Genomic DNA, 21,914 nt, shown 5'->3' with positions numbered 1-21,914 from the left:
GTGATGAAAAAAAATACACTTTTTAAGATTTACATTTTTATTTGAAAGGTTAAGTAATGGAGAAAGAGGGGGAGAGAGAGAGAGAACTTCTACTGGTTCACCTCCCCAAATGGCTGCAACTACCAGGACTGGGCCAGGCCCCAACTGAGAGCCCAGAACTCCAGCCTGCTCTCCCTTGTAGGTGCCAGGACCCAGATCCTTGGGTCATCACCTCTGCCTTCCCAGGTGCACAGCAGGGAGCTGGAGCAGAAGCAGAACTCAAACCAGCACTCCACTGTAGGATGCTGTTGTCGCACGCACTGGCTTAACACACCGGGCCCCAACCCTAGCACCTGACTTAAGACATCCTTAGCAGTTATTACTGGAAGGTCCTTACCAGGTGATGGCACTGGAACAGTCCTCACCAGCATGCTGAAGCAGAACTAGGGATACGTGTAATAATGTGTAGTGATCAGTTTTGACTGAAGTATAAAATGTGGCAATATAATTACGTGCAGGAAGCCTGGGACATTTGATGATGTAGTAATATTCCATTGATGGTTAAAAGAGGTCTTTTCCTCAAGTGCAGAACCTGAGCTTTAGGAAGGACGTGGCTTGCAGTTTTAAAGATCAGTTGAAGTTTACTGTACGCTATGGCTATGAAGGCAGTAGATATCTGTACATGTTAATTCTGTGACCACTATAGGTAAGACAGAGGTGGGTAAGCCCTCCTTGTTGGCTGTGTTTGACCTCTGTGTTGGCACTGCACTGGCTGGCAGGCGTCCAGGGAAAGCTCTCTGGTAGCTATAAGCGTGCAGTTAATATCGCTGTAGATCAGAAATTTCAGCTTTGTTTTGGTGGAGCTGGTGTTTTTTTCTCTGAAAAGAAACTGGGGAAATGGAATTAATAAAGTCAACCACTAGATTTAATTTTGTTTTTGATGGAAAGATTTCCTCCTGTAAGATTTAATGGCCGTGAGTCTGATTGCTGGACCTGTCCCCTGAGAAGCAATTGAAAACAATTCTGGAGTGTGGGAGGGGTTCGGGCGTTGGGGTTGGGGCAACTGCAGCTCCCTGCAGGGTGGTGGCTGTGGGGGGGCGTGCCCCAGCCAGGCCGGACCCAACGCTGGGGACTCAGGCCAAAGCCACTGCCAAAAGGCAGTGACTGAGTGCTCGGCTTTCTCCAGGCCCAAGAGCTCTTCCCTCATGTGATGAACTATGTTCCAAAAGCTGATTTAACTTGCTTCGAATTTAGAGACATCTGCTCGCAAAATTATGGAATTTGGAAGTTACAGAGAGCCTCAGAATAGTGCCGAAAAAACATTTGAATCTGCAAGCTATTGAGCCCAGATCTTGGGAAATCTACATGTCTGATGGGAACAGCTTACATAAAACTGATGGCCAGATATATCATGGGAGCAGCACTGGGCACATCAGACACAGCACCTGCCTACAATACCACCATGCATATGGATACTGTTTGCTATCTTGGATGCTCTTCCAATCCAGCTCCCTGCTAATGGTCTGGAAAAGCAATACAAGATGTCACAAGTGTTTGGGCCAGTACCACCCATTTGGAAGACCCAAAGTTCCTGGCTCCTAGCTTCAGTCTACTACAACAGTGGCCATTGTGGCCACATGGGGAATGAAACAGCAGTTGAAATATCTTTCTCTGTCTCTTCCACTTGCTGTGTAATTCTGATGTTCAAAATGAATAAATAATTTTAACAGTATTTATTTTAGAAAAAAATAAAAGAAAACAATTCCATTAAGACCAGATAACTAATCAAAAGGAATGTTGTGGAACCTTGCAAAGAAGACTGAAAGGCTGCTGAGCTGTGGTCCTGCCCCTGGCCCAGTGTGTCCTTTCTCCTGTAACCAAAGTCTGCGTTTATGGCAGATTTAAAGGGGAAATTACATGGGTATCCATGTCTAGGGGCCCCCATCTGCAGCTTCAGTCAGCTCATGGCTGGAAATTATTGCAAAAATAATTATCAGGTGGTTTGCTTGCCATTCATTATTCGCTAAGTACTACAACAGTAAGCTGTATAGCAATGTGTTGTAATCAACGTGGAGCTGATTTACAGTGTGGGAAAGGACACGTGTACCTTGTCCACACATTCTGTGCCATTGTGTAAATGGCACCTGAGCACCTATGGATGCTGATGGCTGTAGGTGTCTGGACCAAGCCCCCAAGCGTACTGAGAAGTGGCTCTCCTTTATTTTGAGTGAGTGGTGTCCCTGGCAGAGGAGCCAAGCTGGAGCGGACTCACCACAATGTGTTCTTACACCCAAGAGGTTTATGTTGAGTTCTAGAATAGTGGTGATAATGCACTTCCCTCCTGTCTCCGTGAAGACAGGACTGCATCTTGGGGAATGCTCATTCTGTGGTAAAGCTTTGGATCTGCAGCTTTAAGACAGTGGGCCCTGTACCTGCTTGGGGAACCCGGAAGAAGCTCCTGGCTTCAGATTAGCTCAGCTCCAGCATTGCCGCCATTTTGGGAGTGAACCAGCAGACGAAGATCTTTCTATCTCTCCTCTCTGTAAATGTACATTTCCAATAAAAAGAAATAAATCTTTTTAAAAACGCTAATTGGCAGCAGACACAGCCGTATGGTTCCAAGAAACTCAGCTCTCTCCATGGTTTTCCCACCCTGTTCTTGTGGCGTGAGGGAGGTGATGGGCGAATGTATGCATGTTGTTAAAAGGTGCCTGGATAATCTGATTGTATTTGATAGTGCGAATGGCCGTTTATGTCTCAGCTCTCCTTTCCGACTTCATCACCTATTGCTGTCTGTTTTCAGTACTTCCAATGGGGGCAAGGATTAGGAACTCACATTTGTGGAGTTCTTCCTGCCTCCACTGAGCTCCACCCTGACCCCACCACAGGTCCTGGGTCCTGCCCCCCGCTGGTGCTCCTTCTTGGACAACCTGACGGAAGAGTTAGAAGAGAACCCGGAAAGCACCGTGTACGATGATTACAAATTTGTAACCAAGAAAGACCTGGAAAATTTAGGTAAAAAATATATATATATATTTTGTGTGTGTATAAATGTATGTTTATATAAATATGTATAGTTTTCTTGGAATTATTTTCTTTTTTTTAGTTTTGAACATTAGAATTGACTGAACCGTGTTATTGCAGTTTTCTAAACCTTCCCTTGTCGCTATTACAGTAAACATTAATGCTGTACTTTGAATATTGTGTACAGGCCAAATCAGGTATTACACACATATACATTGTCAGACTTGTGATGTCTGCATAGAAAGAGGTTCAGGCAAATTTCATCTACTAAAGTTTTTTCATTCCTACAATGGGGAATAGTTTCTGTTCCCATACTAGCTACATATAGAAAAATCTCTGCCAGGAAAATAGTGGTTGATTTTCAAGTGCTGAGTATAAGGGTTTGAAAATATCTCAGAGATCAGAAGTAAATCCTGGCCCCTTGTAGGGTTATTTTAAAAGTACATAATCCAAAACTGAGAACCCACAGACCGAATCTGAAAATACAGTACAACTTGAGTAGTTTATGTTTAAGGGATACAGGCTAAAACATGTCTTCCCAGAATAGCTTACTGCTTACCCTGTGACATTTAAGCAGTTTACATATTGTGCACTTAATCCTCACTGCCCTATGCAGTGACAACTCTTAGGAGTCCAGGTTATTGATGAAGAAACTGAGGACCAACAGGGTGCAGGTAGCATACCTGAGCTGGGCTGAACCCAGAGGTTCTGTTCATAGGTAATTCTGATATCTTCTAATGCTTTTTTAAAAGGGCTTATTTTATTTTTTTGAAAGGCAGAGCTACAGTAAGAGCAGCAGAGCCAGGAACTCAGTCCAGGTCTGGCTGTGTGGGCAGTAGGGGCCCAGTGGGCTCAGCTGTCCCCTGCTGGAAGCCAGGAGCCAGGACTGCACCCAGGGCCCTGCTTTGGACACAGACACCAGAACCTGCAGGCCAGACGCTCAGCCCAGGGTTATTTTTAGTGCAGCCTTAGTAGCAGTGAATGCTTGCAAGTTCTGACTCTTCTGCTGTTTATAGCTTTGGGCAAGCCTTAGTTTGTTATCCCCACAGTGTTCCGTGGAATATTCCCTGTTACATTACTGTAACTACAAGAAGGGCTAGGTAGGTAGCGTAGTGCCTTGAACATTTCTACTAGCCTGATGTGGGCTTATTGTGTTGGTTTATTACAGGTCATCTTGTTTAGGAGATGGTAGTCTTACAACTTTTTCTGTTTAAAACTTTGCAGTTAGTTACCTCTGTGGCCGAGGTGCAGGTCTTTATGTGGCCATCAGCACAACTCTCGGTGCGACCTGCTCGAGCCAGAGAGGCTGAGGGAGGGTGATGTGTGACCCGGGTCACCAGGCGCTGGTGTGTGCAGACTGTCCTCACTCCCCAGTGACTTCATTGTGTGTTAGCATGTGCAGCTAACGTACACTTGTATTTTTACATGTGTGTGAGTGTCGGCTGCTCTTTCTACTTGGCAATATGAAAATCAACAACTTCATGTTGATTCCCAGTATGTTTTTAAGAAGCATTGGTTTGTAGGATCCAGAAATCTGGGACCCACTTAAGAGGAACCCTCTTGACCAGTCTGAGTTTGTGATGACTGTCTCACTACTTTGATACTTAGTACTGTGTTCAATGTAAGGATGATATTAGTGAAATTAATTAAATTTTCTGTGTAGATATAAAAACTCTAATCCTTAAGGTTTTTTTTTTTTTTCAGAAGTAAAAGCTTATTATCATCAAACTGTTGTCTAGGAAAGACCTTATTTTTAATCAGAATTTCATCAGAATCTGTCCCTCTCTAACTCCTCCAGGGCTGACACACCTCATCGGATCACCGTTCCTCCGGGCATATATGCATGGATTTTTCATGGATATAAGACTCTATCACAAGGTGCATACAGAATTACTGCTGCTTTAAGATGCTAGTGGGCGGTCTGTGGTTGTTTCTTCTCTATTTGCACTTTCATAAAACATACTGACAAGGCCAACACTGGCAGTGCAAGGTTGGGCCAGTACCCGCAGCACCAGCATCCCGCATCACAGTGCGGGGTCACGTCCCAGCTGCTCTGCTTCTCATTCAGTTTTCTGTTGGTGTCTCTAGGGAGACAGGGGAAGCTGACCCAAATACTTGGGCCTCTGCCCCACACATGCAAGATTGGGATGGAGTGCCAGGATCCTGGCTTTAGCCTGGCCCAGGCCCAACTATCACAGCCACTGGAGGAGTGGGCCTGCAGTGGTAGAGGGATCTCTCCCTTCTCCTCCCCTCCTCCCACTTTCTCTTTTTCTCTATCCCCATCACTCAGTATTCAAAAAAAAAAATAAATAAATGAGGAAAACGTTCGAATCTGTTCTTAGACATAACAGTCATCGTGTATATTAAACATTCTGTTAATCATTTTTTCATTTTGAAAAGGTAAAATCGATGGTAAATCCATTTGCATATGAAGAATACAGGAAAGACAGAATTCGGCAGAAGATAGAAGAAACGCGTGCACAGAGAGTCCAGTTAAAGGTACAGCTGTGTTCACAGTCACATTCTCCAGAGACATACCTAGCTTTCATTTCGTGTTCTGTTCCAAAGAAAATATGCTATTCTTTTCATGGTTTTCCCACCTTTTACTAGCAGTTCTACTGTTTTGTTGGGTGTGGGGTTGGGCCCTCTTTGCAGCTTTATCGTTATGAACTTGTGGTAATGGTATTAGCGGAACAATGGTAGTAGAAGGACCACTTGTCACCCCATGAAGAAATCTCCTGGGCTGGGGGCAGTGTTTGCTGCTTGAGATGGCCACACCCATATCCAAGTGTCCCAACTCTGCTTCCAGCCCCGTGTCCTGCTGATGTGCATCCTGGGGACAAAAGGTGATGGCTCAAGTTCTTGTTTCTGCAACCCATATAGGAGACCCAGATGGAGTTGGAAGCTTCTGACTTCTGCCTTGGGCCAGCCAAGGCTGTTGCAGGCATTTGCAGAAAGAACCAGTGGATAGAGGATATCTTCCTGTATGTTTGTCTTCCTGCCTTTAAAATAAATACAACACAATTTTAAATTAAAAAAGTAAAGTCTGATGAGGTTATCCAGTGAATTTTCAGTGTTTTGGTGGATTGAGCTTTACTAGTCCCCACTTCTTGCCGACTTTTAGCGGGTGTCTGGTCATGGAGACATCATTAGACCAAATCAGGAGACTGTCTGCTGTGCTAGTAGAGCGAATTTAGAGCAGACAGGTTTTCTCCAGGTACTATACAAGAACTGAAAAGGCAAAAATGCCAAGGTTTGTGTTAGAGATAGTACCTGCACTTCACTGCAGGCAGAAAGCGGAGGCCCTGGAGCTGGGGCCTAGGCTCTGAGGAGCAACACAGGTTGTGCTGGGTCCTTGAGGGACCATGGGATATTCCTGACAATTTGGGATCCAGCAGACCAAGAGCCAGCTGATGCTTCCAGGGCAGGTGCCTACCCCAACAGCAAGGCAAGAGGACAGGAAAGCCAGTGTCATGTCCCCTTTGCTGCCTGCCAGCCTCTTTCCAGCAGCCCCTACTGAGTGCTGTCACCACGTGGGGTAAAGATGGGTTTAGAACCAACCACATGTGTATGTGCCTTCAGCATACAGGACTCGGTTCTTTTCCCTTTTTCTAGAATCTCTGTGAGGAGTGTGTATGTGCTGGCAGGGGAGGCGACAAGAGGGCACCCTTGGCACCAGCTCTTTACTCTGCCCGTCCCACGGTCTGTTTAAATCACCACACGTGGCACATGAGCACCAGGTGGTAGATGGAGATGCACGGCTCAGAACTTTGAACTGAGAGAGGCCAGGCTCAGGCTTCAAGCTCCCTTGGTGCTGCCAGCATTTGTAGTAGCATCCTGACTGTTCCCTGCAGTGCCGCCAGAGCCTGCAGCCCTAACCCCGCTGGCCTGCTCTTTCCCAGTGGGGGACCTAGCCTGTCTGGCTGTCGGAGGCCAGGTACAGCTTCTCTCGGGTTGCTCCTCCGTGTGTTGAGAGGAGGCAGGATGAGGGCACGTCGTCCCATGGCAGGTGCAGGTTGCCCCTGACAGCACCCCTCGTGCCCACATTGCTCCCTGCTCTGAGAACAATGGAATGTCTCCTTCCTGAATACTTCCAATTTGTAGGAGTATTAATCTTCAAAGCTAAACTAGATTCCTAGAGTGCTCTTAGTTATGGCTATTTTTTCCCTCTCCATGTCTATCAGAAACTGCCGAAAGTTAACAAAGAGCTGGCACTTAAGTTGATTGAAGAAGAGGAGGAGAAGCAGAAGTCTACATGGAAAAAGAAAGTTAAGGTAAGCTTTTGTAAAGCAGAGAAAATACTGGTAAGCTGTATCCTTTTATTTCCTTTTACTTAAAAACATGTGTAAGGTTTGGGGTGGTGAGAAAGGGTTGGACTTTGTGCGTGTAAGGTAGTATGTGTTTAGGGTAGGACCTTAGGAAGATAGTATAGTGTGTGGGAGTTCCGGAAATAGAATACTGTCAGGAAGTAAGCTGCCGTACAACTCCTCTTCCTACTGAAAGGTGTCATTAATACATCAGGGAGTCTCTTTCCCATTTCATATCTTTTTTTTTTTTCTGTTTTGTATCTTTTAAAATCATAAACTTAAATAGCAAGACAGTTTTGTATGTATAAACAATCTGTCTTGGTTCAATAAAATGCCACAGTCTCCCATCTTGTTAGCAGCTGTACAATCTGTGTTAAGGATGTATCGTGGTTTACTTACTCCTTTTATTGTGAAGTGCTTAGGTTATGTCCTGTTTTCTTTCTACTGACTAGTTTATGATGCTGAAGACATGGAATCTTAACACTTGGCATCACTGGGAGTGTGCAGGCTGCCAGGTGACTGGTACCTGCCTTCCTCTACTAAGTGGAAATAGACAAAAATCAGTCAAAAAATGCTTCAAACTGACATTGTCAGGTTTTCTCAGCCATATGAAGATTTTGGGGGGACCTCCCCGCACCCCACCCTCACACATGCACCCTGTTTTCTCCTGGAGCAGGCAGGCAGGAAGGCAAGCTTGCAGGGTGCGTGTGAGCCTTCAGGGCCCTAGCATTGGCATGGCTTTGGACCTGCTGTGGGGTGTACTGCTTGGGGAGGTGGGGGATTCTGGTTTGCTCTTCCTGGTCTCTGTGCAAGAGAGCCGCGCAAGGCCTGCTGCTGTGCCTCCCGGCTCTGCCAAGACCCAGGAGCTTCAGCCAAGGACTCTTGGTTCTGACTTCCTTACCTATTCACGGGGCCATGGCTTTCTATGATGTACCAGGACCAAGTGAGGTATTCTCTGTGCTGGGTCTTCTAGGGGGGATCCATCTACTCCCTCTACTCTCACTGGCCTTCCCCAGGACCCCCATACCTTGGCCTGCTACTGTCTTCAGTGCATTATTTGCATATCAATTTTTGGAAGCCTTTCTTAAGGTTAAGTCTCCATGTTCTCTGCATGAATGGGGCATCAGTGTTGGAACCATCAGTGTAAACTTCCTGCCTTGTGGCTGTTCAGCTTCCCGTTTCATACTGCCGCCTGTGCGTGGGCACTGTGGACTTTAAGGGCTTATTAAATGCAAGGGTTTCCACTGGGTTGACCTTGTCCTTACAGTATGCACATTGATCTTGCTAGCCAAAGGTGCCTAGGGAGCAGCTTTTCAGGGTCACCGTGTCACTTCACAGACTGCTCAGTTGTAAAGCGATGTTGGGACTGATGAGCCCTAAAGCCTTGGTGGGAAGAGGGTGGGGCTCACCTAAGCTGCAGACATGTGCCTTCCCACCTGGGTCTTACAAAGCCTGAGTCCTTGTGGGCTACTCAGGTTCAAGTGTGAGCTCAGCGCAGTGTGCCTTATAGGGCCTTTCTGGGAGGCCTTGCGCTTATGCAGAGGCAGAGGAAATCCCCTCAACTTTAATGTGTTCCCCACCTCCACCCCTACCCCCCTTTTTTTTTTGCAACTCTATAACTTTCCTCAGCAACTCTTGCTCACCCACATTGCACATTTGGGGAACAGAGTGCAGGGGTGCAGAGCTTGTCTCGGAAATCTTCATCCCCCTTACATTGTTGGGGCTGTCTTTCCCCAGCGCATTCCTTGTTCCCTTGACCCAGAGCCGGCTGCAGTCCCGCAATCCTGGATCTTTGTGAGTTCCCTGGGGGAGGCCTCTGGGGCATCCAAGGCCCAAGCTGGAACAGAAGTCCCTTCCCCTCTGCTGGGCCCGGCCTTTGATGAGGCTGGGCATGGCCAGCCAAGACAGAGTCCACCATGAGGCAGGGAGGCAGAGGTGGCACGCTGAGCACCACAAAACAGTCTTCATCATCAGCGGGGGGCGGGGGGTGTCCACAGTTACTGCATGTCACTGTCAGGACATCGACAGGCAGACTCAGAGTGTTATTTGGAATGTCAGAAACAAGACATGAGCATGTGTTGTATTTCTTTGTGAGAGTTAGAACTTGTCAAGAATGCTTTGAACGCTGCTTGCTTTCTCTTCCTCACAGTGAACTTGGGCTGCAGAGCCAGCGTTCTGGGCCCTAGCAACTTGCTCTACTCTTTCCTGAGTTTGACTGACTTCCTATATTTTATTCTTTGTGTTTTCAGTATCATAAAATGTCTCTGAAAGTTCCCTTAGTGTGAAGTTTCTTGCCAGTATCCCTTCTACTGGGACCTTTTTTCTCCTTGTCACGGCGTCTTTCCTTATCTGGGGATACTCAGCTGCTGCCCATGGTCCTCAGAGAGCCTAGCGTCCCCGCCCGTGGCAACATCCACACCCCGCACCCAGCGCTTTCCTCCCCAACTCCTGAGTGTGCTTGCCTTGTTCCAGAGTTGCCCTTATTGACCAGGGGCCACCTATAATGCCCACTTTTGTCCAGTGTCCCATGGTTTATCTGTGAGATACATGGGGGCAACACCACTCCTTATTCCTAGTTTATGTGAACACGGCTGCAGCGGCCTGGCTGGGGACAAGCTCTGCAAGAGGTGACATGAGTGACTCCAGGTCAGGTGCACATCTCTTATTCACTAGAGTTTGTGGTCAGGAGCTGGCAGCCTAGTTCATACTTTGTTGATGAGCAGACGTACTGAAATCGGAGCTGTATCTTTGGGGGTCCTGGTATTTATCTAGCTACAAGGTGGCCAATGCAGAGAATCGAGGATTTGTCTGAATGTATTTGCGATCAATTCTGGGTGCAACTGCCATTCATCTTTGCTGCCACACACCCTCTAGTTAAGAGTCAAGATGGAACATTTATATGGCCTAGAATCTTTGTCGGATCATCCTGCAATGGCTGTCAGCTCTCTGGCATTAGCTGTGGTGCAAGAGCAGGAAGGGGACCCTCAGAAGTCCTGAGTGCTCCATCAAACAGCTGTCCCGTCAGGCTCATGGCTGCATGCAGAGTCTTGGTAGCCTTGTCATCTGATAACAGGATTCTGCTGAAAAAGGCTATTTTAAGATGAGCCCCTCGTTTTCTGGTTGACGACTTGCTGACCCAAAGCAGGCATTGCTTTCTGAGTTCAGTTTCATGCCATAAATTTCTTACATATGGCCTTCTAAAACATGAGGCTAGACTTAGGGAAAGTGTGTATACTGTGTTATTTAACAATTTTATATTACATGAAATGAAGATCTTAAGAAATATTTTATGGATTAAGAATACTTCAATACAGTTGTAAAAAATACTTGAAAGAATTGTTAAATCCGTCAGCAAGTCATTAGTGTTGTCTTTGAACTCCACTCTTCAAAACTTCAAGAGCTTTAATAGCTCTGATATCTCCCAATTTGAAAGTCCATATCTTAGAGTTATGTTCTGCTTTGGTTACAACTGAACTTTAATGGAGACAGACAGTGAACTGTGTTCCTCCTGTTGCTCTCAGCGATAACATAGTAAAACCTAATAAGATGTTTACTGTGCCGTTGGTGTGGAACTGCAGTGGGAAGTGACTCACCCCTAATGTCAATAAGATTATCTGGACATTCTCCAGACTGAGAAACTGCTGGGGGGGCGGGGAGAGTGTTCATTCTAATTAAGGATTAATTCGTTTGTCCTGTGACAGTTACTTGCTGAGTTCCCAGTGCATCTAAGCCATGTGAGGAGACATAGGCGCCTGTGCCCCGTCAGCTTGTAAGGATCTGACTTTCAGTTAGAGTTGTTTTTCCTGCAAGTGTCATTTTCTGCCAGTTTCCTCCGTGGCCTTGAAGCCTGTGAGCGTCACGGCTTGGGGCTGTGCGTGAGCTCTCCACATGGTGAGCTGGCTGTGGCTGGGAGACCGTGGTGGAGCCTCGGGAACTGTGAGGGCCCTGCAAGTCAATACAAAGTCATCGCTCACCTCCCCAGGGCGAGGCGTCTGTACAGACACACTGCGTTGTACCACATCCATTTATCACCCAGAGTATTTTAAAGCTTTCTTAGTACCAATTAAACATTTGTATTTGTTCAATTTTAAAAATGAAACGTTTTACCTTGTTCTGATCAGAGGTGGGCTTTCCCGTCATCCCCCTCTTCCCACCCTCTCATTCTCACCTCTTCTGCCTGTTGAGCTGATATTGGAGTGTAAGCCTCGGCGTCCCTTTTAGCTGGGCGTTCCCTTTGGCTGGCTGCCACTCCCGGTGGGGCCCTGAGGCGATGTCCGTTGGCATCCCCACGCACGGCTTGCTCGTGTTGTCACCATTGTGCCCACCATTCAAAGCCAGCCAGAGTGATCTCCCCACTGCCTTCATTCTCCCTCCCAACCCCAGTTCCGTATCAGTGTCTGACTCTCATCTCAAGATAACTGTGTCAGTCAGATGGTGCGTTCCTTTATCTTCTGGAAGAAACTGCTTCTGGATTTTTTGTGCCCTACTCCACTCAGGACTGGTCGGCTTCACCATGTCCTGGGGATTCACTGTAGCCAGCACCTGTGTAGGATAAGACGCCTTCTCTTGTCCTCACGCCATCTCTTCCAGCATGGGAACGTGGACACAGGAGGAGAGGGAGGAAGTCTCACATGTAATGTAGTTGTGCTGTGCTGAGGGATTTTCTTTCTACTTTAAATCTCTTTCCCTAATCTTTGGTCATTTCTTCATAATAAAGAATGTGGGAGAGACCAGTGTTATCAAGCAGCGCGTTAACTTGCTTGTGCAGCACCAGCATCCCATGTGAGCGGGTTCAAGTCCTGGCTGCTCCCATTCCAGCCCAGCTCCCTGCTGATCACCAGGGAAAGCAGTGGAAGGTGGTCCAAGTGCCTGGGCCCCTGAGCCTACACGGGAGACACGGGGAGATCCAGGCTCCTACCTTCAGCCGGGACCCCTGCGGATGCACGGGTGACTCTGGGAGATCCAGGCTCCTGCCTTCAGCCTGTCCCAGCCCTGGCCTTCTCAGCCATTTGGGGAGTAAACTGGCAGGTGGAAGATCTCTCTGTTTTCCTACTTCCTGTCCTCCTTCTCCCTGCATCTCAAGTCAGTCAGTCAGTCTTTTAGAAAGAAAGAATTGAAGGGAAGGAGGGAGGGAGAGAATGAGGAAGAAAAGGAAGGAAAGAAGGAAGGAAGGAAGAAAGGAAGAAGAAAAGAAAGAATTGAAAACTGTGAAAACTCAGAGGAGAGTGGCTCGCTCACGGCGTGGTGACTGGCCACTGCGAGAGCTCGGCCACGTGTGTGCTGCAGGTCTCTTCTTGGCCAGTCAGATCCTCATGCTTCGGGGATGAAGGCCTGGCAGCTAGCATTCTCAGAGTTGGCAGCAGGGCTCACTGTCATGGCCTGTCCAGGCCCAGCTGACTTCCCTGCGAGCCCAGGGCCTGTCTCAGCCGGCGCTGACCCCATCCTCTGGCCACACAAGCCAGGGGGAATTTGAAAGGATCTTTTTCTTGCTTTCAAAATGTGATGGCCCATGTTCGTCCCACCCTCGTCCTAAGGGACTTTTATGGTTGGGGAGAGGAAGCTTGGAGATGCTTGTGTTCAAGCCCTCGTCCCCACTCAGAAGTCAGTACCAACCTCATTTCATGGATCCTATAGCACTGAAAAAAGCAGTGTTTCAAATGGCAAGCGTTCCATGTCACTGAGCAGTCTAGTCAAATCTACAAATGTAATTCTTTGAGGTATGCCGTGCTGTAAACAGTGTGAAAATGCTCTAAGATGCTTCCCACATTTTAATGGTTAAGTGTTGGGCATGTGCGTATGTGTGTTTCTAGGACAGAAGGACAGACCTCTGACTAGATATTTGTAATTACTCCGGAACATTGCTGCCTACACCAAAGCCAAGTTTGGTTTTTTGTTTTTTGTTTTTTTGTTTTGTTTGGTTTTTTGTTTGGTTTGGTTTTTTGTTTAAGACATCCGTGAAAACAAACAATTGGATTAGGAAAATCCCTGGGCAAAGTATTTTTACTGCTAGATTAGAAGAATTTTTATTTATAAATTAAGTTACAATTTTTCCTCCCAAGCATCCTTTTTCTCTTGGCAGTGTGCGTGCTGTGTTACACTGAGGCAGCTGGATGTGTGCGTGAGGCCTCTAACCCTGTTTTAATAACCCTGCTGCCTCGTCCGTAGCTGCACCTGCTGGTTCTGACTGAAAAGTGTGTCTCTCGACAATTTCTTTCCCAGTGGGTCTGTGCCCACCTGTATATTCTGTTTGCCCAAGCTCAGGCCCCTTTACTCCTTGCTCCTTTACTGAAGTGTTCCTTGAAAAGTCTGTACTTAATGAAATTAAAAGATGTTTCCTTTAGTGCAAGAATATTTGGAATCCATGCATTAAAAAGATCTTTTTTTTTTTTTTTTAATTCTGGGGGAAAAAAATGTATTGCATGAACAAACTTACCTAGACTTCAAAAAAAAATTTTTTTTGTCACAAAATCAATTTTTCTCTTCTCGTTCTCCACACACTTGTTCTCTGTACAAGTAATAAACAGGCCAAGCTTCTTAATGTCTTATGATTTACCAAATTTTGGTGTAGCATCAGCACACCAGCTGTGCAGTCTCTTCAGTGGGGAGCTAAGCCTGCCCCAGCAGGCCGGCATGCCCCACGTTCAGGACCATTCACTCAGGTGTACAAGCCATTCTGAGTAGGTGCTGTCTTCGGCCAGTAGCTTGTAGAGGTGGAATAGTAAGAAGGCCCTGAATGTGTAACGGTCTCTGTCACCAGTTTAAAGAAGCTGGAAAGTTTACAGTACATTTTAGCGGACTCCATTTAAAGTGGTGCAAGAATGGCATACGATGACAGTCCTTAGCTAACCCAGGGGGCCACGCAGCCAGAGCCTGGCCTACACCCTAGAACATGGAAGAACACTGCAGAAGCCATCTTCTAAGAGATGGGCGTGGCCTTCGGGCCTGCATTCTCGGTGTCTGCCAGCTGCCCACCACGCCAGCTTCCCTGGCTTTGTACACCACTGGGGACATATATTTTCTCTCCTAGTGTGTTTCTTTGTTTTCTAAATATTTTTTTATTTATTTATTTTTATTGGAAAGGCAGATTTGATTTTATGGAGAGAAGAGACAGAAAGATCTTTCATCCTCGAGTTCACCCCAGATGGCCGTGATGGCCAGAATTGAGTCCTTCCAAAGCCAGGAACCAGGAGCTTCTTCCTGGTCTCCCTCACAGGTGCAGGGTCCCAAGGCTTTGAGCCATCTTCCACTGCTTTCCCTCACCACAGACCGGGACGTGGGTGGGAAGTAGAGCAGCCAGGACAGGAACTGGCACCCATATGGGAACCTGGCCCTTGAAGGTGGAGGAAGATGAGCCATTTGAGCCACCATGCTGGACTCACTTTCTCCTGCTTTGTTGAGCTTAAAAGACCTCAGGAGAGCAGCTGTGTTGTAAAAGCTGGGTTTTAAAAGCAGAATCTTTTTTTAAAAAATGTTAATCTGTTAAGCACAAAGTTAGCCAAAAAAGTCTCCTTTTTTGCTCATTATGTGTAATAACCAAGTAATGTAGGTCACTTGCAAAGTAGATGGGTGGAGTAAAACCCAGCGGCAATAAGAAAGCTCTAGACTCCTAGAAAATTTCATAATGAACGAATAATTTATACTGTTTGTAGCTTGTTAATTTTTTATTGTAGAGTGAGAGGTCTCAGGGCATCTCCAAGATCTCATTCACCCATAACGTTAGATTTGTGCCTAGTTTTTTTCTTTCTTTCTTACAGAGCCTTCCTAATATCCTCACCGACGACCGGTTTAAAGTGATGTTTGAGAACCCTGACTTCCAAGTAGATGAGGAGAGCGAAGAATTCCGGCTTTTGAATCCACTTGTTTCAAAAATTAGTGAGAAGAGGAGGAAGAAGCTGAGACTTTTAGAGCAACAAGAACTTCGTGAAAAGGTAACGTGTTCCTTCCGGTTTAGAATTTGTTGCTGTCCCTTGACTGTTCCCCTGTAAGTCGTTGTGCTGCATTGTGATTAACGACACCTGAGCTGCTTGACTTCAGCCTGGAGCGCGTCTTATCTGGCTCAGGATGCTTCTTCCGACACGCTGCACGTGCTGGAGCAGCTGGCACGTACGCTACGGGACTGCTGCTACTTAAAATAATGGCTCGCGTTGGACCGGGGTCAGGAGCTACTGCTTACTATTTTTATATTCCAGGAAGAGGAGGAAGAACTGGAAGGAAAGGCAAGTGATGCAGAAAGTTCGGAGAGTTCCGATGATGAAAAAGCCTGGGTGGACGAGGTCAGGAAGCAGCGCAGACTGCTGCAGCAGGAGGAAAGAGCGAAGCGGCAGGAGCGGCTCAAGGAGGACCAGCAGACAGTCCTGCAGCCCCAGTTTTACGAGATCAAAGCTGGAGAGGAGTTCCGAAGCTTCAAAGATTCTGCCACAAAGCAGAAGCTGATGAAGTGAGTAGCGCTGCCTGCATGGCCAGGGGACTGGCTGATGGAGCCCCCCTGCTTGTGTGGCCCTGGCACCTGCCCTTGGGGAAATCATTTCTGTCTTTGGTGAAGACAGAGGGAGGAGGCAGTGCGAGGCAAACACCAGGCAGACCTGAGGGAAGTGTCCCATTGAAGTGCACGCATCCCTAGTTTATTTGCTTCTTGAAGGACTTTGTGAGCTGTGGTTGACACGTAATGAAGTGCAGGGTGTATTCGTATGGGTATTGGTAAGTATACAGGAGAACATTTCCAGCCTTCCAGCACCCTGTTCTGTTGGTCTCCCGTCAGGCTCCCTGCCCCTCAGACCCTGCTCTCATTGGATGCCCACTCAGGCTGTGCTTCGCTGGTTCGTTGCCCCACACACTGATCTTTCTCAGCGCCTAGATAAGTGGTTTGACTTTTTTGGACAGTGGTAACGAAGAGGTAGTAAATTCTCATAACAGAGTTACTTTTTATTTTTTTAAAGATTTATTTTTATTATTTTTTGATTAGAAAGGTGGATATACAGAGAGGAGAGACAGAGAGGAAGATCTTCCATCCGATGATTCACTCCCCAAGTGAGCGCAACGGGTCGATGCTATGCCGATCCGAAGCCAGGAGCCTCTTCCGGGTCTCCCACGCGGGTGCAGGTTCCCAAAGCGTTGGGCCGTCCTCGACTGCTTTCCCGGGCCACAAGCAGGGAGCTGGAAGGGAAGCGGGGCTGCCGGGATTAGAACCGGCGCCCATATGGGATCCCGGGCGTGCAAGGCGAGGACCTTAACCACTTGCGCCACCGCGCCGGGCCCCAGAGTTACTTTTTAATATGAGAATTTCACTTCCCTTTAATTTCACCTACCTCAATTTACCTGATTATTAAAAAGATTACCTAGAAGATTTGCCTCAAAGTTTAAGCCTTTTACAGGGAAGTTGAAAGATCAAAAGAGAAGGGTGTTCTGGAAGAGTTAACTGTTAGATGTTCTGGAATAGTGGCTGCCAGGGACTAGAGGAGTGAAGAATGAGGACATGGTGTTTGTTGGGTCTGGCAGTGGAAGGTGGTAGCAGTGGCAAAACAACATGTGTACTGAATGCCACTGTCCGCTTAAAAATGGCTAACATGGTAAGTTTTATGCTATGAATATTTACCACAATAGGAATAAAGATCAACCTTGGAACAGTGGTGTCATCTGAACAGTTTTCAGGAGTCTAAGGAGCAAGCCCAGTGTACAGTCCAGGTTATGTGTAAGCTCTAGGCTCCGAACGCTGTGCTTGGAGATTCTAAAGCAAAGCGCTGATGCTGAGGGGCAAGACTTAGAAAGGAGAGCTGGGATGTGTGGGAACCGAGGTGAGCTGTACTGAGCTGTCCACTTGACGGCAGGGCAACTTGTACGGCTCCTCCCTCCAGAAGGGAGGGCAAAGGCAGGCCTTGCCCTGCTCACCCACCAGCTTCTAGTGCTTACCTGGGTCTTTACTGTGGGGGGAATCCTTCCCTGCGAGGCCCGGGCTGCTCACCGGCAGGGATGTGGGAGAGTAAAGGTGCTGTGGTGTCCCGTTGGCTTGGGGGTGTTTTCACTCTGGGTCTTGCTCACTTTTGTAAGGATTTTCCTGAGGTGTCGTTTATATAGCCACGGGTCCACCAGCCTGAAGTGAGATGGATTGTTGTTCAGGATATTCAGAATGGTGCTGCCTTCTCCACAATGTTAGAACATTTTCATCACCCCAGAAAGGAACCCCCTGCCCCATGAGCTGTTCCCCCCTTACTCCCTCACCCCATCTCCCAGACCAAGGCAGCCCTGAGCTGTCCCGCTGGTCCATCGATGTGCCTGTTCTGACACTTCACGGAAGTGCAGCTGCAAAGTGACTGGCATTTGTGTCCATCTTCTTAGCACACTGTTTGAGAATGTATCTGTGTCCCGGTGGATGTCCATATTTCATTTGTTTTGTTACCAAGTAGGATTCCACTGTGTGCAATTCCACGTCTCAGGTATCCACTTCTCTGATGATGGACACCAAAATTGTTTACACTTTGGGGGTCTTATAGATAATGTTGCTGTGTAGAATATCGTACCTACATCTTTGCCTGCACATGTTCTCGTTTAGGCTGGCCCTGTAATATCTGGCTCCTGAATCAGTACTTAGAATACAGCAGACACCTGTTAGATACTGGTTGAAAAATCTGAATCTTTTATGCCTTGGCCAGACAGCATGCAGCTCCGGAAGCCACCCCTCCAAGGTCTGCTGCAAAAGACTTGATTTCCCAGGACCCCACTGATGAGGAAGATCCAGGTGCTGCTGTTGTGCCTGTAACCATGGCAATAAAAGACCATGATCTGGGGGTAGGGGCTGAACAAATGCCCTTGACATTCCTCATGCTGCTGTGGGCTGCAACAGGATATTAATGTGAAAAACAAAAGGGATGAAAGACTTCGTATTCAAGAATAAGCAAAAGCTAAGTAAACACACTGCAGCGAAGCTTTCTTGTAAGTTAAACATCGTCTTCAAGAAACAGAGCTGTGTAAATCATCATGCTTCAAAGCAGAGCCCTGCTGTTCAGTCATGCCCGCCTGGTGTGGCCAGCTCCCAGCCTGCCGGTGTTTGGCACTGACTGCCTGTGGGATCCCAGTCATGACATCCTAGGCTTGCAGTGTCCTGAGACTATTCTAACAAAGCGTTGAGCCTTTCCCCTCCAGAGGACCAGCGTGACTCCTCATGTTGATTCTGAGCTAACCACAAGGCAATCAACCAGGGACAGCATCAAAATGGAGTGTGTAATGTTTAAAATCACTTGGCCTTGGCCTAACTTGGAATCTATTTTTGTCTAGGGAAGCATAAATACAAAGATAGCCCAGTGCCTGAGAGAGCTGGCCACTTCGCCTGGCGAAGTCCTCCGGCTCTGGCTGAATGTCTGTTTATGCCTCACAACATGTTAGCATTACTGTGAGTTTATCCATCCACTTGGCTGTCTGTCCGCTCACTCACCATTCCCCGGTACCTGGTGTCAACACACTGCTCTCCTGACCTCATGCAGGGGAGGGGTGCCATGGCCCCTGTGCCACTGTCACCACATTCTAGCAGGTGCCCAGGGCAGGAAGAAGCGTGGGACAGGGGGCCTGAATGGGGGAAACTTCAGGCAGCCTTGGGAGAGGCCATGTCAGAACTGCTTTTGGGGCCCATGTGCAGTGTAGGGGAGCTCCGGCTCAGGCTGGAAGACTGTGATGTTTAAGCCAAGGTCATGGTGATCCAGTCTATCCTAACATCTCTCCGAATAATCTCAATGCTTTCATAAAAAATAGCACATTTGTAGTTGTAGAAAATAAAAACATGTTTCCCAGAATCCTGCTGATAGAGAGAGCTTCTCCGGTTTAGAAAGGTGATGTTGGGGAAGACTGGGCCCGGGAAGGTCAGCTTGGAACCCTCCTTGAGCAGTGCGGGGAGGCCATGAGCGGGGGGTGAGCAGTGCCTGTGGGCACAGGCCCGCAGTGCTGTGTGGGTCAGCCCACAGAATGGGAAAGGTTGGCTGTCATCATGTAGGGGAAGACAAGGACTCACAGTGGAAAATCAGGGTTTTTCTTGAGTGTGTGATTTTTTAAAAAGTTGTATTTAGAAAACTACAAATGTGTACAAAGTAGTACCCAAAAATATAGAGACATCACAGATGTACCAGTCAGCTGGGGCTCCAAGGAGAAGACGAGTGGTAGGACACAGTGAGGCGCTGTCGGAGAAGTAGAGGAGACTGGGGGACGCTGCCCTTGGAGAGGGTGCCGACGGGGGGAGATGCCCTGGGCAGGGGAGACCTGCAGCCAGGCTGAGGGTGACCACACAGATCGTGGGGATGACACTTCCAAGGAGCTAGGTGGGGAAGGTGGGGAGCCTAGGGCCAGGGCTCGGGGCAGAGGATGTGGGCTGGGGAAGCTAGTTTGTTAATGGGCAGAGAGGAGCCAGCCCCAAATCGGGGCAGTAGAGCAATGGGAGGGCAGAGTTCTTGGTGAGGTCCAAGAGAGCCTCAGGGTACATGTTTGAAAGAGCTCCAGAGAGTGGGGGAAGAGGGAGTGGGGGGGGTGGTCCCAGCCTCCCAGAGGCTGGGTAGCATACCCCTGGGGAGGGAAGCCGTAGAACAGAGACCCCCGAGTTCACTGAGGGGGCCCTGGAAATGCTAGCTGCCAAGTGCCTCTCCGGTGCCCTGAAGGAGGTGTTCTCCTGTGTGCCTGCCCAGTGGTGGGCCCGATACACAGTTTGTTTATTTTTAAAAATTTATTTATTTCTCTGAAAAGTAGAATTACAGGGATAGAAAGAGACCAAGAACTCTGTCAGCTAGTTCACTCCTCAAGTGGCAAGACAGCATACCTGGTCCAGGCTGAAGCCAGGAGCCAGGAGTTCAACCAGGTCTCCCATGTGGACAGCAGAAGCCCAAGGACTTGGTCCATCTTCCTGCTGCTTTCCCAGGTGCATTATGAGAAAACTGGTTCGGAACCTGAACTAGCACTCATATGGGGTGTTGGCATCACAGGTAGAGGCTCAAGTTGCTTTGCAACAATGCTAGCATCCTCCTCTTTTTTTGTTGTTAAGTTTTTTTCTTTTTCTTTTTTTAACTTTTATTTATTTTTTATTGGAAAGGGAGATTTACAGAGAGGAGATACAGAAAGAGCTTTCATCTGCTGGTTCACTCCTCAAGTGGCTGCAATGGCCTGAGCTGAGCTGAGCCGAGCCGAGCCGAAGCCAGGAGCCTAGAGCCTAGAGCTTCTTCCAGATCTCTCACGCAGGTGCAGGGTCCCAAGGCCAATCTTTACAGCTAACTTCCTCACGAATATACTGGAACTTGGTTCCAATGGAAGTATTTAAAAATCTTTCTAATTGTGAAGGTAATTTAATTCTAAGTGACCTTTTCTTTCTCAAGCATGCATGTGCAATAACACGTAAGCATAGTATCCGTGTAGTGCTTAACAGTGTGGGGAGAAGTGTATCTCAGCCAACTCTTGGGTCCCAGCTGGGTGCGCCTGCATGTGCCCCCACTGGGCATCCTTTTTAAGATGCCGTTTCTGCCTGCACTCATGTCCTTGCCATGAGTGGGTTGCTCTGGTCATGTGGTTGAACTAGCTCCTTTTGCTGACCTGTACGGAGAAAGACAGCTGGTCTGCTATGGCCATGCTGCTGCAGGTGGACTGCAACATGTCATGTGACTTTGCCCCACTCATGCATGTACAGGTGGTTTTTTGTTTTCTCTCTTTTTAAATGTATGTCTTCTCTCAGGGTCTCTGCAGCAGCAGAGGCCAACCCTGGGCTTGCTGCCTCGTACCCTGTGCAGTCCACACTGATGCAGATATTGCTAGCCAGACAAAACAAGTCACTCATGGAGGTCTATTTCAGCAGGGGAGGTAGGCAAAGGGCAGGGAGAAGCCAGAGCAGAGAGACAGAGAGCAGGAGGAGAGAGAACAAAGGGAAGGGACACAATTAGAGGTGGGTGTGGGGAGTGTGGGGTCTGGGATTGGCAGATGCAGCTGTAGGTGGACCCCAGGAATAAATGCCCAGGGCATTGGTGGAGCCCACGGTTGAACCTGAAGGTCATTAAGCTTACTTAGGCAAGTGGGACTTAAGGGGGCCAAGACCTAGGGGCTTTACGGTAGTGCTGGGTAAAGAGGTATTCAAGGGGACCAAGACTTAGGGGGCATTCAAGGTGACCCTGAGTCCAGGATGGTGGGGTCGGTCTCAGGGTCTCACAGATACGACCAGAGCTGGTTGTCTAAGGACTGAAGCACCTCTGGGCCTGTGGATTCCAGTCTTCCTGTTCGTCCTTTGAAACCCCCATGGCATGGGCCCCTTCCCTCTGCTTCCCCTCCAGGCTTGGCTGCTGGAAACTGCACTCAGGAGCAGGCTTCCTCATTAAAGACATTTCAGCATTTCTGGATTTTAAGGGCTCAAAGCCCCAAGAAGTGATGCAGCTGGAGCCTCCCCTTTAGTCTGCCAGCTTCCTTTTGTGGTGTGCGGCCCCAGTGCTAATCTCTGCTTCCTGCAGACCCTGCCCTCCCAGCTGAGCCCCTTGCATACCCTCAGGAGCCTCTGTCTCGTTTCTTCGCAGTCACCACATCTTCGGCGATTGTCTTGCTGTTCATCTTGTCTCACTTAGATTTTTCCCTACAACACTTGGCTTCAAGGGGGGAAGT

The 21,914-nt window shown here is 47.9% G+C and overlaps 1 protein-coding gene across 3 annotated transcripts in view; it reads left to right on the top strand.

The window, feature by feature from the left end:
• Positions 1-21,914, top strand: part of NOL10 (nucleolar protein 10) — a 92,556-nt gene that overhangs the window by 64,509 nt on the left and 6,133 nt on the right. For all 3 annotated transcript variants that reach the window (XM_040992823.1, XM_040992824.1, XM_040992822.1), the window contains 6 exons: positions 2,868-2,994; positions 4,802-4,881; positions 5,404-5,502; positions 7,188-7,277; positions 15,065-15,238; positions 15,500-15,747. In XM_040992823.1, the coding sequence (XP_040848757.1) occupies positions 2,868-2,994; positions 4,802-4,881; positions 5,404-5,502; positions 7,188-7,277; positions 15,065-15,238; positions 15,500-15,747 (818 nt within the window). The remainder of the gene's footprint in view (positions 1-2,867; positions 2,995-4,801; positions 4,882-5,403; positions 5,503-7,187; positions 7,278-15,064; positions 15,239-15,499; positions 15,748-21,914) is intronic.

Source organism: Ochotona curzoniae, unplaced genomic scaffold, assembly GCF_017591425.1.
Source record: "Ochotona curzoniae isolate NIBS_2020 unplaced genomic scaffold, NIBS_Ocur_1.0 contig_883, whole genome shotgun sequence".
Taxonomy (NCBI): Eukaryota; Metazoa; Chordata; class Mammalia; order Lagomorpha; family Ochotonidae; genus Ochotona; species Ochotona curzoniae.
This window is presented reverse-complemented; position numbering and strand designations above follow the sequence as displayed.